The 19656-nt window shown below is 44.2% G+C and overlaps 7 protein-coding genes and 1 long non-coding RNA gene across 10 annotated transcripts; 3 read left to right on the top strand and 5 right to left on the bottom strand.

Moving 5' to 3' along the window:
* Positions 1-3956: 3956 nt before the first annotated feature.
* LOC140796429 (uncharacterized) lies at positions 3957-5095 on the bottom strand. Its single transcript, XM_073149466.1, has one exon. The coding sequence runs from the start codon at positions 5010-5012 to the stop codon at positions 3957-3959; it is 1056 nt and encodes a 351-aa protein (XP_073005567.1). The 5' UTR covers positions 5013-5095.
* Positions 5096-6517: 1422 nt separating this feature from the next.
* On the bottom strand, positions 6518-7695 carry LOC140796430 (F-box protein At5g03970-like). The gene has a single exon (XM_073149467.1). It carries the CDS (start codon positions 7571-7573, stop codon positions 6518-6520), a length of 1056 nt encoding a protein of 351 aa, XP_073005568.1. The 5' UTR covers positions 7574-7695.
* Positions 7696-8439: 744 nt separating this feature from the next.
* On the bottom strand, positions 8440-10618 carry LOC140797080 (acidic leucine-rich nuclear phosphoprotein 32-related protein 1-like). The gene is made up of 2 exons (XM_073150366.1): positions 9917-10618; positions 8440-8860 (listed from the first exon to the last, which is right to left on the bottom strand). The coding sequence occupies exons 1-2, from the start codon at positions 10517-10519 to the stop codon at positions 8672-8674; spliced, it is 792 nt and encodes a 263-aa protein (XP_073006467.1). The 5' UTR covers positions 10520-10618; the 3' UTR covers positions 8440-8671.
* A 543-nt stretch (positions 10619-11161) lies between these two features.
* LOC140796431 (probable BOI-related E3 ubiquitin-protein ligase 2) lies at positions 11162-11635 on the bottom strand. The gene has a single exon (XM_073149468.1). The coding sequence runs from the start codon at positions 11633-11635 to the stop codon at positions 11162-11164; it is 474 nt and encodes a 157-aa protein (XP_073005569.1).
* A 78-nt stretch (positions 11636-11713) lies between these two features.
* LOC140796297 (uncharacterized) lies at positions 11714-13510 on the top strand. Of its 2 annotated transcripts, none has more exons than XR_012110432.1 (4): positions 11714-12197; positions 12281-12397; positions 12978-13344; positions 13416-13510. It is a non-coding gene; the product is annotated as an uncharacterized lncRNA (long non-coding RNA). The 2 variants fall into 2 exon arrangements; XR_012110433.1 differs by having other exon boundaries at positions 12982-13344.
* On the bottom strand, positions 12733-14977 carry LOC140796295 (fe(2+) transport protein 1-like). Its single transcript, XM_073149264.1, has 3 exons — positions 13642-14977; positions 13395-13544; positions 12733-13321 (listed from the first exon to the last, which is right to left on the bottom strand). The coding sequence occupies exons 1-3, from the start codon at positions 14164-14166 to the stop codon at positions 13016-13018; spliced, it is 981 nt and encodes a 326-aa protein (XP_073005365.1). The 5' UTR covers positions 14167-14977; the 3' UTR covers positions 12733-13015.
* Positions 14978-15690: 713 nt separating this feature from the next.
* LOC140796294 (E3 ubiquitin-protein ligase RSL1-like) lies at positions 15691-19321 on the top strand. 2 transcript variants are annotated; one of them, XM_073149263.1, is made up of 4 exons: positions 15691-16501; positions 16701-17437; positions 17766-18098; positions 18379-19321. In XM_073149263.1, the coding sequence occupies exons 1-4, from the start codon at positions 16112-16114 to the stop codon at positions 18392-18394; spliced, it is 1476 nt and encodes a 491-aa protein (XP_073005364.1). In that variant the 5' UTR covers positions 15691-16111; the 3' UTR covers positions 18395-19321. The 2 variants fall into 2 exon arrangements, with proteins under 2 accessions (XP_073005364.1, XP_073005363.1); XM_073149262.1 differs by lacking the exon at positions 18379-19321 and having other exon boundaries at positions 15692-16501; positions 17766-18293.
* On the top strand, positions 18511-19321 carry LOC140796296 (uncharacterized). Its single transcript, XM_073149265.1, has one exon. The coding sequence runs from the start codon at positions 18511-18513 to the stop codon at positions 19153-19155; it is 645 nt and encodes a 214-aa protein (XP_073005366.1). The 3' UTR covers positions 19156-19321.
* Positions 19322-19656: the final 335 nt, after the last annotated feature.

A 19656-nucleotide genomic window follows, 5' to 3' on the forward strand; every position in this document is an offset into this window, starting at 1 on the left:
TTCAAGATCCGACCCGGTAAGCTTCTTTTTTATTTATTTGTATGGAAGACTAAATCAACTCGTTGGTTGTTGTTATCTTGTTGCGGCCTTGTGGACTTGTGGTTGTGGGGTATTAAATCGAGTTTTTGATTCATTAGATTAGACTTTCTCCAAAATTAAGTTAAATATCCGTCTAGCTACCTCGTCAAAATAATAATTAGTATAGATAACTATCCATTATTGCCTCTTTCTATATATTACACTTCTATACTTGCTAATTTCCAACACATTCCAATATCATTCGTATTTACTAATCTCAATCTAATTATGATCACCAAAACTACTATAAAATAAGTGAAGCAAAGGAGAAGCGGTATAATTGCAACACCATGATCATTCTACGGAAAACCACATTTTAATGTAATGACTAGGTAAATACGATATATTTACTCCTTACACTGCATCAGAGCTGAATGGACGGTCGTCGTTTATTCTACGGTCTTAACCACTGGAGCGAGGGTATTGATGTGCGCCACGTACTCCATGTTGCTCGGATCGGGGCCAACGGATCCAATCGCCCGCGTCCGCTGGCCCGCGAAGTCCACCGCGACCACGCTTCCGCCCATCCAGAGAGCCGCTTCGAGATTCGCACACTGGAATCTCAACGGCCAGGGCCGGTAGCGGATCACGATGCCCTCCTCGTCGCCACCGACGGGCCCCACGGAAGCGAAGCCCACCTGGGTCCACCCATCCCCCCGGCCGAGCTCGTAGGCCACGACCGCGGACTCCGTCGCAGCCACGCAGCACAGTGCGCCGGCGGCGGCGCCGAGCTCCCACTTCATATCCGCCGCCATCGGAGGACACGTCATCACCCGGGTCCGATCCGCCGCGGGATCGTACCCCACGACCGTTCCGATCGCCGTCCTCCACTACAAAATAACACTTCCATATTGTGTTGTTAGTCATGAATAGAGAGTACAAAGGTGTTACCATCACACAAACTAATGCTATCAATATTTTATATATATATATATTATTCATAAAGTATAGAATAAGAATGAGTATTTTTATAAAATATATTATATCGCATTGGCATGGATAGAAGACACAATTTAAACAGTTTGATGTTTCTTTCTTCTCGCGAAAATTACATATATATGTAATTTTTGCGAGAAGATTACATATATATATATATATATATATATATTCAGACAGGATGCAAAAGGACTGCATCAGAATGTTTTTCTGGTCTTGGCCACTGGAGCGAGGGTGTTGATGTGCGCCACGTAATCCATCTCGCTCGGATCCGCGTCCACGGATCCGATCCTCCGCATTCGCCGGCCACGGAAGTCCACCGCCACCACGCTCCCGTCCACCCAGAGCGCCGCCTCCAGATTCGCGCCGTAGAATCTCAACGGCCAGGGGCGCTCGCGGATGACGATAACCCCCTCCTCCTCCTCCTCCTCCTCCTCTTCTTGCTCCTCCTCCCCACCGCTGGGCTCCACGGGAACGAAGCCCACCTCCACCCACTCGTCCCCCCGGCCGAGCGCGTAGGCCGTGACGGCGAACTCCGTCGCCGCCACACAGGATAGGGTGCCGGCGGCGGCGCCGAGCTCCCACATCATCCCCGCATCCGCCGGGCACTGCAGCACCCGGGCCTGATCCTTCGCGGGGTCGTACTCCACCACCGTCCCGATCGCCGTCCTCCAGTACGCCGCGCCGCCGGCGGATATGCCGGAGAGGGCGATCAGCCCTCTGCCGGCGCCACCGCATCGGAGACCCACCATTGTCCAGTGGCCGAAGAGAATGTCTGGAACCCGTACACCCCCGATCCAGTACAAGACTCGACGGCGCACACGAGCGCAAAATCGGACCGGAAGTTGTACGCCGATGGCTCGAAGATTAGGGCTAACGGCGGGTTCGGACCCGGATAGTTGGGCGGAGTTGGGATCCGAACCCAATCCGACGTGGCGGGGTTGCAGACGAAGTAGGCGTTGGTGGTCCACGCGAAGCAGCAGATGAGGCCGTTGGATGAACAACGGACGGAGATGGGCCTATCGGGGAGGAAGGAGAGGGCAGGATGGGGAATACCGTCGGCTTTGGGGTCGAAAGATAAAAAGGTGAGGCAAGGGGTAAAGTGTCATTTCCTGCGAAGACGCCGGAGAGCCGGGAAAGGTGGGTGCGGGAGTGGGTGTGAGCGAAGAGGGCGGAGGAGATCACCTGACGCCAGGAAGGGTGAACGGAAAGGAAACGGAAGAGGGAGGCAGGGGGGAGGTAGAGGAGGACGTGGTCGCGGACGACGTCGGCGAGGGGCTTGTTGATCGCCGCTATGATGTCGGCGATCCGACCGCGGAGCCGGTTGAGGGAAGCCCATCTGAGCCGCAGCCGGGAGGAGTTGCCCGCGTCCTCCTCGTTGGGATTCTCGACGGCGGCAGCCGCTTGGTTCCCGGAGACGACGGACATCATACAAGTCTTCTTCGTCTTCGCGTGGATTGATATCAAGTCAACGGAGGGGTCTCCTACACGCTGCTAAGTGCTAACTATATAGAAAAACAAATACGCAAGTTTCCCATTCACTCCTCCCTCTCTATACGCAAGTTTGTAATCCTCTGCAATATAATTATAAAATAATTATAAATTATGTAATATAACTGTGAACTATCTCTGGATCATTGGACTTAATAGATATGGATAAGTTATCAAATTTTTAAGAATTATTTACCTGCTTATATTTTTAACTTATCATTTTTCTACTCTCGTCCTTATTATTTTTAGCAAATATTTAGATATTATTAAAAATTAATTCACACTACGTCTTAATAATGATGAAATGAGCCTTCAAAAATATAAATATGATATTTACATTATTAAAACTTATCACAAATAGACAATTATACTTTCTAATATAATTTGTTTAGAAGGTGCTTGATTGTCAATAAAAAATAAAGAATAAGAGTGATGAAATTGATTTTATGATTATTATATTTTATTTAATGTATCATAGGCAATGAAACTCTATTCTACTTATATAAAAATATTATATTGTCATGTGATGGTTAAATAATTTTAAGTGAATTTATATTAATTTGCATGTTGTTATAAATACTATCACTAATATATGTAATTAAATTGTGAGCCTCTATCAAAACATTTTCACCTTATATATATTATTAGATATTAGTGAAGAAAAGAGAATTTTGAGGAGCAAAAAAAACTATATTATATATATTAGTAGTCTACTTCCTTAATCAATAAGCAAGACAAGAAGGAAACAAGAAAGAATTGTTTTGTCCCAAAATGGGGGTAGTATCAGTCAATAAAATAATCAGAAAATAAAGCAGCAAGACTATTCTGCTGACATATCTACAACTCTCCTAAGTCTTCTTTATTAAAACGAAAAGGCTACTGCAGTGTAACATCCAGAAAAATTAAAAAAAAAAAAAAGATTTAGAGCAGAGGAGGCCTTCATTGCTCCAACAAACAAATAAAAAAAAACTACAAAATAACACTTCCATATTGTGTTGTTAGTCATGAATAGAGAGTACAAAGGTGTTACCATCACACAAACTAATGCTATCAATATTTTATATATATATATATTATTCATAAAGTATAGAATAAGAATGAGTATTTTTATAAAATATATTATATCGCATTGGCATGGATAGAAGACACAATTTAAACAGTTTGATGTTTCTTTCTTCTCGCGAAAATTACATATATATGTAATTTTTGCGAGAAGATTACATATATATATATATATATATATATATTCAGACAGGATGCAAAAGGACTGCATCAGAATGTTTTTCTGGTCTTGGCCACTGGAGCGAGGGTGTTGATGTGCGCCACGTAATCCATCTCGCTCGGATCCGCGTCCACGGATCCGATCCTCCGCATTCGCCGGCCACGGAAGTCCACCGCCACCACGCTCCCGTCCACCCAGAGCGCCGCCTCCAGATTCGCGCCGTAGAATCTCAACGGCCAGGGGCGCTCGCGGATGACGATAACCCCTCCTCCTCCTCCTCCTCCTCCTCTTCTTGCTCCTCCTCCCCACCGCTGGGCTCCACGGGAACGAAGCCCACCTCCACCCACTCGTCCCCCCGGCCGAGCGCGTAGGCCGTGACGGCGAACTCCGTCGCCGCCACACAGGATAGGGTGCCGGCGGCGGCGCCGAGCTCCCACATCATCCCCGCATCCGCCGGGCACTGCAGCACCCGGGCCTGATCCTTCGCGGGGTCGTACTCCACCACCGTCCCGATCGCCGTCCTCCAGTACGCCGCGCCGCCGGCGGATATGCCGGAGAGGGCGATCAGCCCCTCTGCCGGCGCCACCGCATCGGAGACCCACCATTGTCCAGTGGCCGAAGAGAATGTCTGGAACCCGTACACCCCCGATCCAGTACAAGACTCGACGGCGCACACGAGCGCAAAATCGGACCGGAAGTTGTACGCCGATGGCTCGAAGATTAGGGCTAACGGCGGGTTCGGACCCGGATAGTTGGGCGGAGTTGGGATCCGAACCCAATCCGACGTGGCGGGGTTGCAGACGAAGTAGGCGTTGGTGGTCCACGCGAAGCAGCAGATGAGGCCGTTGGATGAACAACGGACGGAGATGGGCCTATCGGGGAGGAAGGAGAGGGCAGGATGGGGAATACCGTCGGCTTTGGGGTCGAAAGATAAAAAGGTGAGGCAAGGGGTAAAAGTGTCATTTCCTGCGAAGACGCCGGAGAGCCGGGAAAGGTGGGTGCGGGAGTGGGTGTGAGCGAAGAGGGCGGAGGAGATCACCTGACGCCAGGAAGGGTGAACGGAAAGGAAACGGAAGAGGGAGGCAGGGGGGAGGTAGAGGAGGACGTGGTCGCGGACGACGTCGGCGAGGGGCTTGTTGATCGCCGCTATGATGTCGGCGATCCGACCGCGGAGCCGGTTGAGGGAAGCCCATCTGAGCCGCAGCCGGGAGGAGTTGCCCGCGTCCTCCTCGTTGGGATTCTCGACGGCGGCAGCCGCTTGGTTCCCGGAGACGACGGACATCATACAAGTCTTCTTCGTCTTCGCGTGGATTGATATCAAGTCAACGGAGGGGTCTCCTACACGCTGCTAAGTGCTAACTATATAGAAAAACAAATACGCAAGTTTCCCATTCACTCCTCCCTCTCTATACGCAAGTTTGTAATCCTCTGCAATATAATTATAAAATAATTATAAATTATGTAATATAACTGTGAACTATCTCTGGATCATTGGACTTAATAGATATGGATAAGTTATCAAATTTTTAAGAATTATTTACCTGCTTATATTTTTAACTTATCATTTTTCTACTCTCGTCCTTATTATTTTTAGCAAATATTTAGATATTATTAAAAATTAATTCACACTACGTCTTAATAATGATGAAATGAGCCTTCAAAAATATAAATATGATATTTACATTATTAAAACTTATCACAAATAGACAATTATACTTTCTAATATAATTTGTTTAGAAGGTGCTTGATTGTCAATAAAAAATAAAGAATAAGAGTGATGAAATTGATTTTATGATTATTATATTTTATTTAATGTATCATAGGCAATGAAACTCTATTCTACTTATATAAAAATATTATATTGTCATGTGATGGTTAAATAATTTTAAGTGAATTTATATTAATTTGCATGTTGTTATAAATACTATCACTAATATATGTAATTAAATTGTGAGCCTCTATCAAAACATTTTCACCTTATATATATTATTAGATATTAGTGAAGAAAAGAGAATTTTGAGGAGCAAAAAAAACTATATTATATATATTAGTAGTCTACTTCCTTAATCAATAAGCAAGACAAGAAGGAAACAAGAAAGAATTGTTTTGTCCCAAAATGGGGGTAGTATCAGTCAATAAAATAATCAGAAAATAAAGCAGCAAGACTATTCTGCTGACATATCTACAACTCTCCTAAGTCTTCTTTATTAAAACGAAAAGGCTACTGCAGTGTAACATCCAGAAAAATTAAAAAAAAGATTTAGAGCAGAGGAGGCCTTCATTGCTCCAACAAACAAATAAAAAAAAACTACAAAATAACACTTCCATATTGTGTTGTTAGTCATGAATAGAGAGTACAAAGGTGTTACCATCACACAAACTAATGCTATCAATATTTTATATATATATATATTATTCATAAAGTATAGAATAAGAATGAGTATTTTTATAAAATATATTATATCGCATTGGCATGGATAGAAGACACAATTTAAACAGTTTGATGTTTCTTTCTTCTCGCGAAAATTACATATATATGTAATTTTTGCGAGAAGATTACATATATATATATATATATATATATATTCAGACAGGATGCAAAAGGACTGCATCAGAATGTTTTTCTGGTCTTGGCCACTGGAGCGAGGGTGTTGATGTGCGCCACGTAATCCATCTCGCTCGGATCCGCGTCCACGGATCCGATCCTCCGCATTCGCCGGCCACGGAAGTCCACCGCCACCACGCTCCCGTCCACCCAGAGCGCCGCCTCCAGATTCGCGCCGTAGAATCTCAACGGCCAGGGGCGCTCGCGGATGACGATAACCCCTCCTCCTCCTCCTCCTCCTCCTCTTCTTGCTCCTCCTCCCCACCGCTGGGCTCCACGGGAACGAAGCCCACCTCCACCCACTCGTCCCCCCGGCCGAGCGCGTAGGCCGTGACGGCGAACTCCGTCGCCGCCACACAGGATAGGGTGCCGGCGGCGGCGCCGAGCTCCCACATCATCCCCGCATCCGCCGGGCACTGCAGCACCCGGGCCTGATCCTTCGCGGGGTCGTACTCCACCACCGTCCCGATCGCCGTCCTCCAGTACGCCGCGCCACCGGCTGAAACGCCGGAGCGGGCATCCAAACCCTCCACCGGAGCTGCCGCGACGGAGACCATCCAACGGCCGGTGGCCGACGAGAAGGTCTGGAAGCCGTATGCCCCCGATCCACCCGACATCTCGAAGGCGCACGCGAGGGTGTAATCGGATCGGAAGTTGTACGCCGAGGGCTCGAAGATCAGGGCTAGTGGCGGTTCCGGACCCGGGTCGTTGGGCGGAGTTGGGATCCGAACCCAATCCGACGTGGCGGGGTTGCAGACGAAGTAGGCGTTGGTGCGCCTCGCGAAGCAACAGAGGAGGCCGTTGGATGAACAACGGACGGAGATGAGCCTATCGGGGAGGAAGGAGAGGGTAGGACGGGGAATAACGTCGACCCTGGGGTCGAAAGATAAAAAGTTGAGACGAGGGGCAAAAGTGTCATTTCCTGCGAAGACGCCGGAGAGCCGGGAAAGGTGGGTGCGGGAGTGGGTGTGGGCGAAGAGGGCGGAGGAGATCACCTGACGCCAGGAAGGGTGAACGGAAAGGAAACGGAAGAGGGAGGCGGGGGGGAGGTAGAGGAGGACGTGGTCGCGGACGACGTCGGCGAGGGGCTTGTTGATTGCCGCTATGATGTCGCCGGTCCGACCGCCGAGCCGGTCGCGGGAAGCCCATCGGAGCCGCTGTCGGAAGGCCTTGCGCGCGTCCTCCTCATCGGGATTCTCGATGGCGGCAGCCGCTTGGTTCCCGGAGCCGTCGGACATCATACAAGTCTTCTTCGTCCTGTCTTCGCTTGATTTGAGAGCAAGTCAACGGAGGGGTCTCCTCTACGCTGCTAACTATATACAAAAACAAACAGGCAAGTTTCTCATTCACTCTATACGAAAGTTTGTAATCCTCCATAATATTAACTAATAAGCATTTAGTAGAAGGATATTAACTAATAAATTAACACAAAATATATGCTGGCATACCCGTGTGCCAGCATATACTTACTTACCTGACATGGTTATCCTTAATATCTATGTCTTTAATTATTTGGACCATGAAAATCATGTACATAACCTTTTAGTTCCTCTCGTATCTTGAACCGTATATTTATAGAATAACGAGTATGTATCCTTTGGTTATTAAAGAATTCTATCTTAATATCAATATGAATTAAGAGATAAAATATTTATATAGGATAAATCAATCTAATATTTGTGATAAATTAGACCTTTTAAGAGATAAAGCTTAATATTTGTTTGCTAATACTAGCTACTTATCTAAGTCTTCAAAGTCTAGTATTATAACAGAAAGCCACAAGCCACAAGGTCATTGTATGAAACTTCCAGAAAGGCACAAGACTTGACTGGAGGAGACCTTGATCTAAGTAGCCAATTAATATTATGTTTAAGTGGAGGATTTTGTGACAAAGTATTTAGTATATATTGTGTCTAACTATCTAGATAACTTTAACAATAATCACATAAAATTTGAGTCCCTGCCATTATTCTGATATGCTCCAATAGAAATCAAGCACTATATGCAAACACATATGATTCGCTTAGTTAGTCTTCAACTATTGTAAAATATACCCATTTAGGTCTTTAGGAGCAGCAAAAAAGATGATCCAAATGGCAAGTAACACTTTTGAATAACAAAATAGAACATTAAAATTTTTCACAAAGCATCTAAGATCCATCCAGCAAGAATGTATACATAACTAACATTGAATAAGCTATTTAGAGAATTTTGACATGCTTGGGTGAAGAAGCCTGCTATTTAGAGATCCTACATAGCTTCTTCCAAGCTATGGCATACATAAGTTTACAGTCTTGAGGACGCCATCTTTTTTAGTACTCAAATTCCCATGTATGAAGCTAGTGTTGATCTTTAATTAGCTTTGAGTTCTTATTGCTTTCACCGACAAGGTTATCTTCTCGATCCCTCTTTCTCTTGTTCTGAAGAGAGGATTGAGTTGGCGGGCCACAGTCTTCCTTGTCATCATCAACTTCTTCACTTTCACTTTCTTCACTTTCTGCATCAACTTCACTTTCTGGGGCCTCGTCCTACACAGCGTCGCACCAGACAACAAATGGTTAATTCCAATCGACTGATAAAATAATGGAGAATAAGAACTTGACTAAGAAGAAAATTTGACCTTCTCTAATCTAATGTGTAAAGCAGGCAAACAACGCAATGGTATCCAAGTAAATGGAGATACACAAGGACCAGAAAAATGAAACCAAATATTAAGTACAGAAACATGTGCATGCATATGCACCCATGCAAAAAAAGATGAACGATGTAGAGACCAGCGATACAACAATATAATGATTAATGACTTGAGAATAGATGATCAAAGACTCGAGCATTCCAAAATATTTGAAAGTGAGAAACAAATACCCAACCTGACAGATCTTTCATAGTGATCAAAAGAAAACATACCAAGCAAAATTGCAGCAGCACAGAAGTCTCGCAAATCCAATTTTTTAAGTTCAAAAGATGAATCCTTTACCACCAGTCAGCTCAATTAAGAGGTGCATCATCAATATAAGGAAAATTTTATCTTCGTTCATGGTTCAATCCAAGTCCTCTGTGGTTTCTAAAACAGGGGGATTAACCAAATCTTGGTGTTTCATATTCATATATTTTCTTGCAGCATGTTGGGATATTGTCAAGCTACCCAGTGCAACCCTCTTTCCCTAACCCTAGTCGCAGTTGTAGAAGAGCGAGAAAAAAGAACTAAACAATAGATTGATTGAGCTGCAACAAGAAGTTCTTCATTCCTCCCGTGCTTAATCGTGAATATCAAGTACAATTGCTCCAAGTTATACGAGTTTTCACTCGAGGAATGCTAAGTCAACCTGATTTCTAGACAAAAACTCCTTGCTTTCTATGGCTAGTGGTTTTTTAACTTCAAAAATTAAAAAGAATCTTGCAATGGCAAGAGCAAACACAAATGACAATGGCTATTTCTATTCTTATTTTTCAAGTCAGAGTATGAGACATGGATTCAATAAAGTTTTGACAAAACTAGAACCAATCATTATACAAAGATTTACAGCCATAAATGATATCAAGCTCAAAACTTTATAAAAGGACAGAAGAAAATATGAACTCACCTCATCATCTTCTTCTTCTCCATCGCTCTCCTCTTCGATTTCACCGTTCTCGTCCTCATCCTCCTCATCATCATCGATCTCCTCCACATCCGATTCCTCCTCTTCCTCATCCGAATCCAACCGCTCTTTCCCATCGGCGTCCATCTTATCCAGATACTTCAACGATGGAATCATCTCAAACATCTTTGACCTATAACCCTTAATCTTCGTCACGGGGCACTCGTATAGATCGAGCGATACAAGCCCTAGCTTCGCGAGTGGAGCAAGGTCATCAATCGCCTGAATCCGATTATTGGATAAATCCAGGTCCCGTAGCTCGCCTAGACCCGCCTCGATGAGCTCTCCAAGCCCGCCGGCAATGCGGTTGTCGGACAGTACGAGCCGCCGGAGTTTGGGGAGGCGGGGGAACCCCTCGAGAGAGGAGAGCCGGACGTTGGCGAGGGAGAGGTGGTCTAGGGTTTGGAATCGCTCGAAGAGGGACGAAGAGGGGAGCCGGCCGTTGACGGACTTCACGGCGCCGTCTAGTGTTAGTGTCCGAGGCGGAGAGCTCGACGAATGGGACTTGAGGGCCGCCGCCACGGCTTGCTCCCAAGAATCGGCCATGGCGAGAGGAGGTCGAAGGATAAACCCCAAACCCTAGAGGGAGAGAGCAGCTAAAACCCCCCTGGAGCGGCCCTTTTTTGCAAATTACGACGTGCCTTTGCAAATATTCCTAATATAAACGATAGAAACCACAGCGTATGAAGCTTAGAGGGCCAGCCCATATAAGACCCAATTGGGATGGGCCGGGCAAAGACTAGCCCAAAATCTATGTCCAAGAGACGGATCTACTTCTAAGTACTAACAGTAGACTGTAGTATTAAAGATTTTCTTTTTAGAAAATTTACAGTAGACACCCTATGTTATTAAAATTCATACCCGATCATATAAATAGTTGTCTTTTAACACCTTCATTTTACTTAAAATACCTTGCCGTTAAGTTTTTAAATAAATAGTTAGTTAGTAAAGAAGTATAGATGTAAAGCAAGCTTAATACTATAAAATAGCCTTGAATAATTTCTTTAGATTAATGTGAAAATAAATGGAGAATTTTTTTCTCTTAAAGTAACGAAATATTCAGACAGTCAGGGTGTTTTGAGGGCGTTAAAAAGAAAATGTGATAATCAACTAATAAATATTTACATAGTAGTATGTGAATAATGATAAAAGTAAAATACAGGTAGATGATGATGAACTCTCGACTCTCTAGTGCGACAAGTTGACATGAACAGCGCCGTTGTGGGGAAATCTACAAACTGGGCAAAGACGTACCACCGGACCGCACGCCGCACATACACACAGATGCCGACATGGCAATAACAACACCGATGGCTCATCTCCTCCACAATTCTTACAAACCTTCTTCTCCTCTCTCGAGTGACATGAATCCTCGCATCTCTGCTGCTCTCCGACATTACTTTGAGCATCCATCACCTGTTCGAGATTAGTCCTCAATGAGTTCGCCGTCGCCTCGCTGCTCTGCGCCAAGTCTCGCCATATCTGGTTCTCGACGCAGAGGCTCTGGATCCGCTCCTGGAGCGCCCAGTTGAGGTTAGCCATCTTCTCGATCTCTTCTTCTTTGGCTTTTAGCCTCTTCGCGGCGCCTTGCTCTATCGCCGCGAGCATTTGTCTCAGCAACCTTCGTCTCCGCTCCATCAACTCCGCCGTAACCTTGCCCATCTGCAATAAAATGCATGCATTCAACCACAAAGTCGCTTCTTTTAGGGAGTTTAATGCAAAAGATTACATGACAGAGGACGAGGCGATCAACGTCGAGCATCTGTTGCTGGAGGTGGGAGGAGAAGTCTTCACCGAGGAAGGAGAGCTTCCCTGGAAGCAACGCATCGGTGCCGGCTCCGTTAGGTTGGTTATCCGTCAAGTTGGCCATCTCTCTGCATGACAATAAGAGGAAAATAGAGGTTAGTGTGTGTGTGTGTGTGTGTGTGTGTGTGTGTATATTGGAATAGAATAAGAAGGGGTGTGATGTGGTTTGATGCATGGTGTGTGTGAAAAAAGGCGCCTGCTTTTGTTGAGATTGGAGGAGAAGAGGTGAAGATGGTGGGCTTCAACTGCCACTAAATTTGTGCTTTTATGATGTTGTTTGCTGGTAGTTTGGTGGTACGTTTGTTGTTTTTAGGATTCAGTGCCGCAGATCCGCAAAAAATATACAATGCGCGTGATCTATTTGGCAGACGCGCATCCAACAGTGCAGCCGAACCGACCAGCACGAGTGACTTGGCAGGTATATCAACCTTTCCATAGTACCTTAGCTACCAAGATCACAATTTTTCAAAAGTTAAACCTACTAAAAGGTAGGTTTGCCAGGTACCATCATATGCTCGAAGTTCTGGAGTAAAGGCACTTCAAAAGTTTTTCAAAGCAATAATTCCTTGTCATTCTGAAAGTTAGTTGTGAGGCAACTTACCACCACTGCCATTGGAGGTTTGATCTTATATCCCTGTCATTTACATTTCTGTGAGCCGGAAATATATTTACTTTGAATTTAGAAACCCTCTCTAAACTGCTGGTTTAGGGATGTCTAAACTGGTTCAGGAACTAAATATTTTTTTAATCTTTTTTATATCTAATCAAATTTATTTTTTAAAAATTTAAAATTAAAAAAATAAGGCTAACTAATCGATTTCGAGACTTAGTCTCAAACCAAACGATATCTTAGTCTTTTACTTGACCCCCACTTTATGCTAGCATTGCTTGGAATCCTTCATAGTTGAACCTTTGGGACCCAAAGATAGGTCTTCTGTTCATACTACATGGTGTAGAATTAAATACTCATTAATGTTATTGATGAATTGAAGAAGCAACAAGAACTCAAAACTAGAAACATTGCATGTCATGGCAAATTTAATGGTAGAAGCTATTCATAACGATCATTGCTCTGTAAATTTCATTTCCTATGAGATTTTTTTCTTTCTTTCTTTCCGGAAACAAAAGTAACAAAAATCTCTAATCTGAAGGCTATCAAGGTCTGCCAAGTAACCCTAACTGCATGAAATGTCTATAGCCAGTGCTAGGTGCAGAGCCAATATAGTTGCTTCAATTTTAAGCCCATTTTGCCATCAGAGACATTAGACCAGCACCAGCAAATACTGCAGCATAGCCTAAGAGCTGAAGCCTAACACTACTCTGCAACCTAGGCCCCATGAACTCCACAGACAAGAGCTCCACCAGTGCCATATAGTTCAGAATCCCAGCCGACACCGCGTTAAGTACTCCCTCGACGATCAGAGCTGTTGGACTCGCGCTGCTGTACACGTTAGACACCGCGATACCGAGCACCGTACCTAGCGGCGTCGTTGTGGCGAAGAAGAACACCAGGATTGCCCTCATCTTCATGTCATACTCTGCCTGCATTCAGATTAGTCAATCAGGTTTGATACTGCCCTACTTGAATTAAACGGTTAGCTTTGTTATTTATTACCTGCAAGATGCAACCTCCCAGGCCCATTCCTTCGAACATTTGGTGGAAGCAAAGAGCAGCAATCAAAGGCCTTATAGTGCATGGATTCTGAGACGCTCCCATGGATAATCCTATCACCACAGAGTGCACCACTATTCCCATTTCTAGTACCTGCAAGCAAAGTAGTACGCACTTGACAAGAACTTTGATACTAGAAGCAAAAGGCAAAATGGTTATATATAACTTTCTAGCATTTGAGATGACAAACCTGAGCTATGATGCGATTCTTCCTTATATCGGATCCAATCACATCCTTATCCACGTCAATGATCTCATCTCTTCTAGTACTACTACTCTTATAGTAACTCATCATGAGTGAGTCAAGCATCAAAGTGATCACAGCCGATACCATGGCAACGAAGGTGGTGAAGGGGAACTTAGCCCAAGGGTTCTCCGGCAGGCACGGCGACTTTAGGTCATCGAACGAGTCCGGCAGCACGTGCATGTACCCGGTCGCGAGGATGACCCCCGACGCAAAGGCCTTGACGATCACAAAGAGGTTACGTCCGGGGCGTAGCGCTGGGACCGATCGGGAGAAGAGCGGCAGGCAGACGCCGATGAGGCTGGTAATGAGGATCGAGGCGATGGCGATGAACTTTAGGCGCATAGCGTAGGGTTTATTATAGCATTCACCGCGAGAAGTGGCGGCGCAGGGATTGTCGGAGATGGAGTGGGCGGAAGGGAGGAGGAGGTGGAGGATAAGGAGGGCGGATAAGTAGTAGGATAAGGCCATGGAATGGATAGAGGCTACTTAGGTTTTATTTTTTGCTTTGTGGAGTTGCAACTCTGTGATCAGTCGATCACTATATAGAGTGAAGGATTCAAAGGAGTCCGAGTTGAGTGGAATGACTGCGATGCCCCTCGAGGTGGTTGTGTAGTTTGGACGAGGATCGAGGAGTTGATTGGTTTTGAGGGGCAGTTAGGGCATTCGAGATGAGCACGTGTAGTTTGTGTGGGGGCCACGGGCCGGACTCGAGACTGATGCGTGGAGGCGTGGGGCCCAGTCAGTTGAGATAGCGAATCTTATAAAGGAGAGTTCGATGGCCAGATGAAATTTATTGTTAGTAACTTAGTAGGTGGCGATTCCAATTTAATTCTCTGTTTACACATCTAAATCTAATTCCTCATCTTGCAATAAGTTAGCAAGTCAATAGCCTTTCTTTTTTTCCTTTCTAAAGTTTGGCTTTTCTATTATGATATCATCACTAAGGTGCTACTTTTGTAATAAGGAATAAGTCATAGGCTAATTATAGGTTAAACAAAATGGTTGGTCTTTCTCAATATACAAATTAAACAATTAACTAACCACTTTAAGCAACACATCAAATTAGATCTAAATTATGCACAAATAATGTTATAAAAATTTCACTAAATTTCAATCCTAATATTCATGAAAAAAATTGAATCCGTAAATTTTAATAATAGCTGAGACTCGGCTCAGTTGAAGCCGAGTGGAGTTGAGTTTATTTTGACAGTACGAGTGTTGACCTAATATTTGCCGACTCTCATTAGTGTGGCGTAATTAAGTTTGCTCAATGGACCAGGCCAGATGTTACGTTTCCCGTCGTATTATGGGCTTAAGAGAGGAGTTGCTCTCATGGTTTTAGCTTATAGTGCATGCCAGTTTGTCTTTTTTTATCAGGCCCTGTACTACGATCTGGTTTAACTGAATGCGATATTTCAGCAACGGTAATAATGCAAAACAGGAATGTCTTCTCTCCCTCTCTCTATATCTATATCTATATCTATATCTATATGTAGCTACATATTCTTAGCTTTTATGAAAAATTATAGTTTACCTAGCTCCATTTTGGCTCAATTTTAACTTACCTATTTGCTATAAAATTAAAGCATTTAACTTATATGGTTTATTAACGCTAATCATTTTTCCCTAAACAAGTTGGCAATAAGTTTTTTCACATCTATGTTATTACTATTTAGTTGGTGAAAAAAAATGAGAAAAAAAAAATAGTAGTGGTTGGCGCCGTGGACCCCGCGGGCATTTTAGTTGGCCCCACTACAAACCACGATTACCACTCCTACCAAGGGAATATTTACAAAATAGGATTCGCTGCAACCCCGACGCCGAAACTTGATCCATTGTGCAGTATCAGGTACCCTACGAAATTTTCATTTATTACGTTCATATAATCATGGCTGCAGAGGATCCATTCCCGAATAATTTAGTACGCTACTCAGACGCGATTCCTCTCTCCTTCCTTGTCCCCTCTCTCTCTCTCTCTCTCTCTCTCTCTCTCTCGTCTTTATTCTTGGAATAATTTCTCAGAGGCTTCCTCGCTTTCGCAGAGAGAAACGGGGAGGAAAGAGAAGTTTTATTCTTCGTGTCAGAGTTATCTGAGGCAATGATCCGTTCCGGATTCAGAGATTCCCCCCGAGAAGACTCGACGGCTGGGAAATGCTTGGTTGGTTCCTAAAGGCGGGGACGAGCTCTATTTTGGCGATCTTTGTGGTTATATATTTGGTAATGGAAGGTTCTCTCATTCCCTTGGTTGGGTCTTTGGTTGATTTTGATTTGGTGGGGTGGGTGAGAAGAACCCATTTCGCGGTTTCCTTCGGAGATGAATTATATTACTTGGGATGAGTTATTTCTCGTGTTAGATTAAAAATCTCAACTTGACACAAATAGAGTCGGCAGATATTTGTTTTTAATCAGAAATATGGAGAATTTGGATAGTTTTGGAGATGGGTTGTTCGACAATTCTGATGCCGAAGAGGAATTCCAGAGTTGTTCTGCGGAAGATGAGTGGCAAGAGATAGAGGATTCTTTAGCCTCCATTAATGATCTCGATGAGTTCTCTCTTCGTATGTTCTTCAAGGGCGTGTCTCCCTCGGAATCGAAGGGATTGGGCTCGAAGGTCTCAGGAATTGGAGTTGTCATGGAGAGATCTCCTGGGGTTCCTGTACTCCAAGTGCAGAAGAAGTTGGATCTTTGTGTAGAGGAGTTAGTGGCTGACCACTTGGCTCTTCTGGATGGTCTCCTGGTGGCTCTGGACAATGGTATTAAGAAAATTTACGCGTTTACGGATTCAGAGAAGCTTTATTTTCAGGTAAGAAATCACCAATTTCAAGAACATCAGTGGAAAAATAGAGATGGGTACATCTTTTAGCCTTGTTCTCTGTTCTAAATTCTTTATATATGTTTCTTAAAATAGAGACTGTCATATGATGATTTAGTTAATCTCTGCTATCAAAATGTACAAGAGCTGCGGAGCATTAAATGAATAATTTCGTTCTCTTATTTCACAGATTGCAGAAACAGAAATACTTGAAGACAAACTTTTGGTAGCTCTAGCTCACAGGATTCTAGAACTTGCTGATAAACTAGAAGACTTTGATTTAACACTGGTTCCTAGCTTTGAGCTTGAGCGACCGTTGCACCTGGCGCGAGAAGCCATGGGCGTTGCCGATCTACCTTCTGATGCGAATGACTCGGTTGATTACTGTCCTATCTGTTGTGAGGAGAAGCCAAGTTTGCAGATGATAGAGCTGAATTGCTCCCACAAATTTTGCTCTGATTGCTTGGTTATGCATATGGAAGGAAGATTAGGGGCATCAAAGGTTCCTATTAGGTGCCCACAAGTTAGTTGTAAATATTACGTATCGACAATTGAGTCCAAGTCTTTTCTTCCGGATACTAGCTACGAATTATTTGAAAGAGCCTCCATGGAAGCTGGCATTGTCGACAGGGAAAGAATCGATTGCCCCTTTCAAGATTGTTCAGGACGACTGCGGGCACATCAGAATGTGTCTTCTGGCTCAAGTTCATCAAGTCAGAATGATGCCAATTGTGTTGAGTACACTGAGTGCCACCGAGAATTCTGTATTAGCTGTAATGTGCCATGGCATACTTCAATGGCATGTGATGAGAGGGATGTGAGGGAGATGTCGTCGCATCACCTGGCGCAAAATAATAGGTGGAGACGCTGTGAAGAGTGCGGGCGGATGATTGAGCTCACAGAAGGCTGTTACTACATGGCTTGCTGGTATTACCTTCATACCTTCATGTTGTCTTAATTTGCATTTCAAACTTATCCAATATGAACTGGAAACTGTGAGAGATTCATTGAATTCTTTACACTTCACGTTTTGCATTACAATTATTTTCAGTTATAGCGGCTTAACACATGTAGTCCTTGGCCATGACTAGAGTTTCTTGTGATTCCCTACCTGCCAGTGCTGCTCTTTTGTCAAAATATTGCAGCTCTGCATCCTGATTCAATGTCAAATGACAAGTTCAAACTTTTGCTAAATTCCCTTCTTATTATTTACAAAACCTGACCAGAAGATCACATTTATTTTCATCTTTGACAGGTGTGGGCATGAATTCTGCTACTCCTGTGGGGCAGAGTACCGAAATGGAGTTCAGAGTTGCCAATGTGCATTCCACCGCGAAGATAATCTAGAATCCTATGAGGCACTCTCGACTCGAGAATCAGAAGTGTGGAATTGGGACTCTTTCGATCCAATATCGAATGTCACACAAGGCTACACAGAGCAAGAAAGAGAACAGCTAGGTCTGGTACATAGGTTCCTCGCAGGAGGATTCGGCATGAATGATCAACCTCCGTGCCAGTCACCGCCTCGCTGTTCAGACTCGTACCTAGATACCATGAGGGACCTCCACCAGCTTCCATGGCTTGAGAGGTTTGTCTCGGTGATCAGCGATAGTTACAACGATGATTTTATGCAGTGAAAACATTTAGAAGTTGCCCACATCTTATGTTCTTTAAGTTGTTTTTTACCTAATATTTTGGCGAATTATTGGATTCTGCTCTTCAACATCAAAATTATTTTGAAAGTTTTTACGGTACCAGATGATCAATAGAATCACCTTTGTAATCGTAGTTCTTTGAGAATGAATATGGATTGAACTTAATGAAGGCAAAATGTCACTTAGCCTCTTCTATGTGACTTACTGTAACAGGGATATTCTAGCTTGAACGAACATTTACAAATAAGTCCTTATCCCTTAACACAGTAACGCGACAATTCTCTTATATATAGTTTACACCCTCTCGTACTTTGGATAAGGATCCATAGACGCGGAGGTTCTCTCATGGCGGAGGAGCAATCTCTGCCATTGATCATAGCGATGAAGGGCCACCCGGGCACCGGCAAATCCACCCTCGCCCATGCCATCGCCGCCGCCCTCCGCCTCCCCCTCCTCGACAAGGACGACGTCCGCGACTGCACCTTCGTGCTCCAAGAACCCCCGGTCCTCGTCCCCCCCCGCCTCCTCAATGACCTCTCCTACGCCATCCTCTGGCGATCCGCCGCCACGCAGCTCCGCCTCGGTCTCTCCGTCGTCGTCGACTCCCCCCTCTCCCGCCGGTCCCACCTCGACGCCCTCCTCCGCCTCGGATCTCGCGTCGTCGTCGTCGAGTGCCGGCCGGGGGACGACGGGGAGTGGCAGCGGCGGCTCGAGGAGAGGGGAAGGATGAGTAGGACGGTGGCGGAGGAGGGAGGAGTGGGGTGGCACAAGCCGGCGAATTGGGAGGAGCTGAGTCGGCTAGTGGAGGGGTACAGGGGGTGCACGGATTACGAAACAGGGGACGTAAAGAGGATAGTGGTAGATACGACGGAGGTAGGGGTGGGATTGGAGGAGATGGCGGCGAGAGTGGTGGAGCTTGTTAGGTCTGCTATGGATTCCGGCAGCGAGGTGTCGGATTTTGTCGCGAAGGAAGACGACAAGTTTGTCTAGATTTTCTTTTTCATTTTTCTTATTCTTTCTCCCCCCTCTCTTGAGTTGGACGTAGATTTTGTGTAAACTGCTGGTAATTTTTTATTTTCTGTTTAAAATCTTTTTGTTTTTATTTTTCTTGTTGTGTATTTATTTTGTTTGAATTATTTGAAAGTTAAAGCAAAAACATATATCTCAATAGTTAAATCTTTAGCATATATGAGACTAAAACTCAGATATAATTATATTAAGACTTCTTAATTATTGTTCATTTTATTTGTCCACCTTTTTATCCCAAAACTATAAAAACATTCTGACTCCTCCGAGATCGTTAACGGAAAATATTAATATATATATATATATATATTTAAATAAAGATAAAATGATCTTCAGAAAATGTAATATTAATAGAGTGATGTTAACATGTCATTTATAATGAAAAGAGAAATCTAAAAATAACTAATGGGATTATGGGAGAAGGCATTTTAGAGTAAAAATAAAATAATTTAAGGGTTAATGCGG

The sequence above is a fragment of the Typha latifolia genome, chromosome 10 (assembly GCF_019914945.1).
Source record: "Typha latifolia isolate L0001 chromosome 10, TyphaL0001v2, whole genome shotgun sequence".
NCBI lineage: Eukaryota > Viridiplantae > Streptophyta > Magnoliopsida > Poales > Typhaceae > Typha > Typha latifolia.

What these genes read in the sequence shown, in the direction of transcription:
- LOC140796296 (XM_073149265.1), top strand. Translation starts at nt 18,511, where the DNA reads ATGGCGGAGGAGCAATCTCTGCCATTGATCATAGCGATGAAGGGCCAC.
- LOC140796431 (XM_073149468.1), bottom strand. Translation starts at nt 11,635, where the DNA reads ATGGGCAAGGTTACGGCGGAGTTGATGGAGCGGAGACGAAGGTTGCTG.
- LOC140796295 (XM_073149264.1), bottom strand. Translation starts at nt 14,166, where the DNA reads ATGGCCTTATCCTACTACTTATCCGCCCTCCTTATCCTCCACCTCCTC. An exon ending in AGAATCGCATCATAGCTCAG is followed by an intron (nt 13,545 to 13,641) that starts GTTTGTCATCTC and finishes CTTTGCTTGCAG; the next exon opens with GTACTAGAAATGGGAATAGT. An exon ending in TGGGAGGTTGCATCTTGCAG is followed by an intron (nt 13,322 to 13,394) that starts GTAATAAATAAC and finishes ATCTGAATGCAG; the next exon opens with GCAGAGTATGACATGAAGAT.
- LOC140796430 (XM_073149467.1), bottom strand. Translation starts at nt 7,573, where the DNA reads ATGATGTCCGACGGCTCCGGGAACCAAGCGGCTGCCGCCATCGAGAAT.
- LOC140796294 (XM_073149262.1), top strand. Translation starts at nt 16,112, where the DNA reads ATGGAGAATTTGGATAGTTTTGGAGATGGGTTGTTCGACAATTCTGAT. An exon ending in CAGAGAAGCTTTATTTTCAG is followed by an intron (nt 16,502 to 16,700) that starts GTAAGAAATCAC and finishes CTTATTTCACAG; the next exon opens with ATTGCAGAAACAGAAATACT. An exon ending in TGTTACTACATGGCTTGCTG is followed by an intron (nt 17,438 to 17,765) that starts GTATTACCTTCA and finishes CATCTTTGACAG; the next exon opens with GTGTGGGCATGAATTCTGCT.
- LOC140796429 (XM_073149466.1), bottom strand. Translation starts at nt 5,012, where the DNA reads ATGATGTCCGTCGTCTCCGGGAACCAAGCGGCTGCCGCCGTCGAGAAT.
- LOC140797080 (XM_073150366.1), bottom strand. Translation starts at nt 10,519, where the DNA reads ATGGCCGATTCTTGGGAGCAAGCCGTGGCGGCGGCCCTCAAGTCCCAT. An exon ending in GAGAAGAAGAAGATGATGAG is followed by an intron (nt 8,861 to 9,916) that starts GTGAGTTCATAT and finishes GACGCTGTGTAG; the next exon opens with GACGAGGCCCCAGAAAGTGA.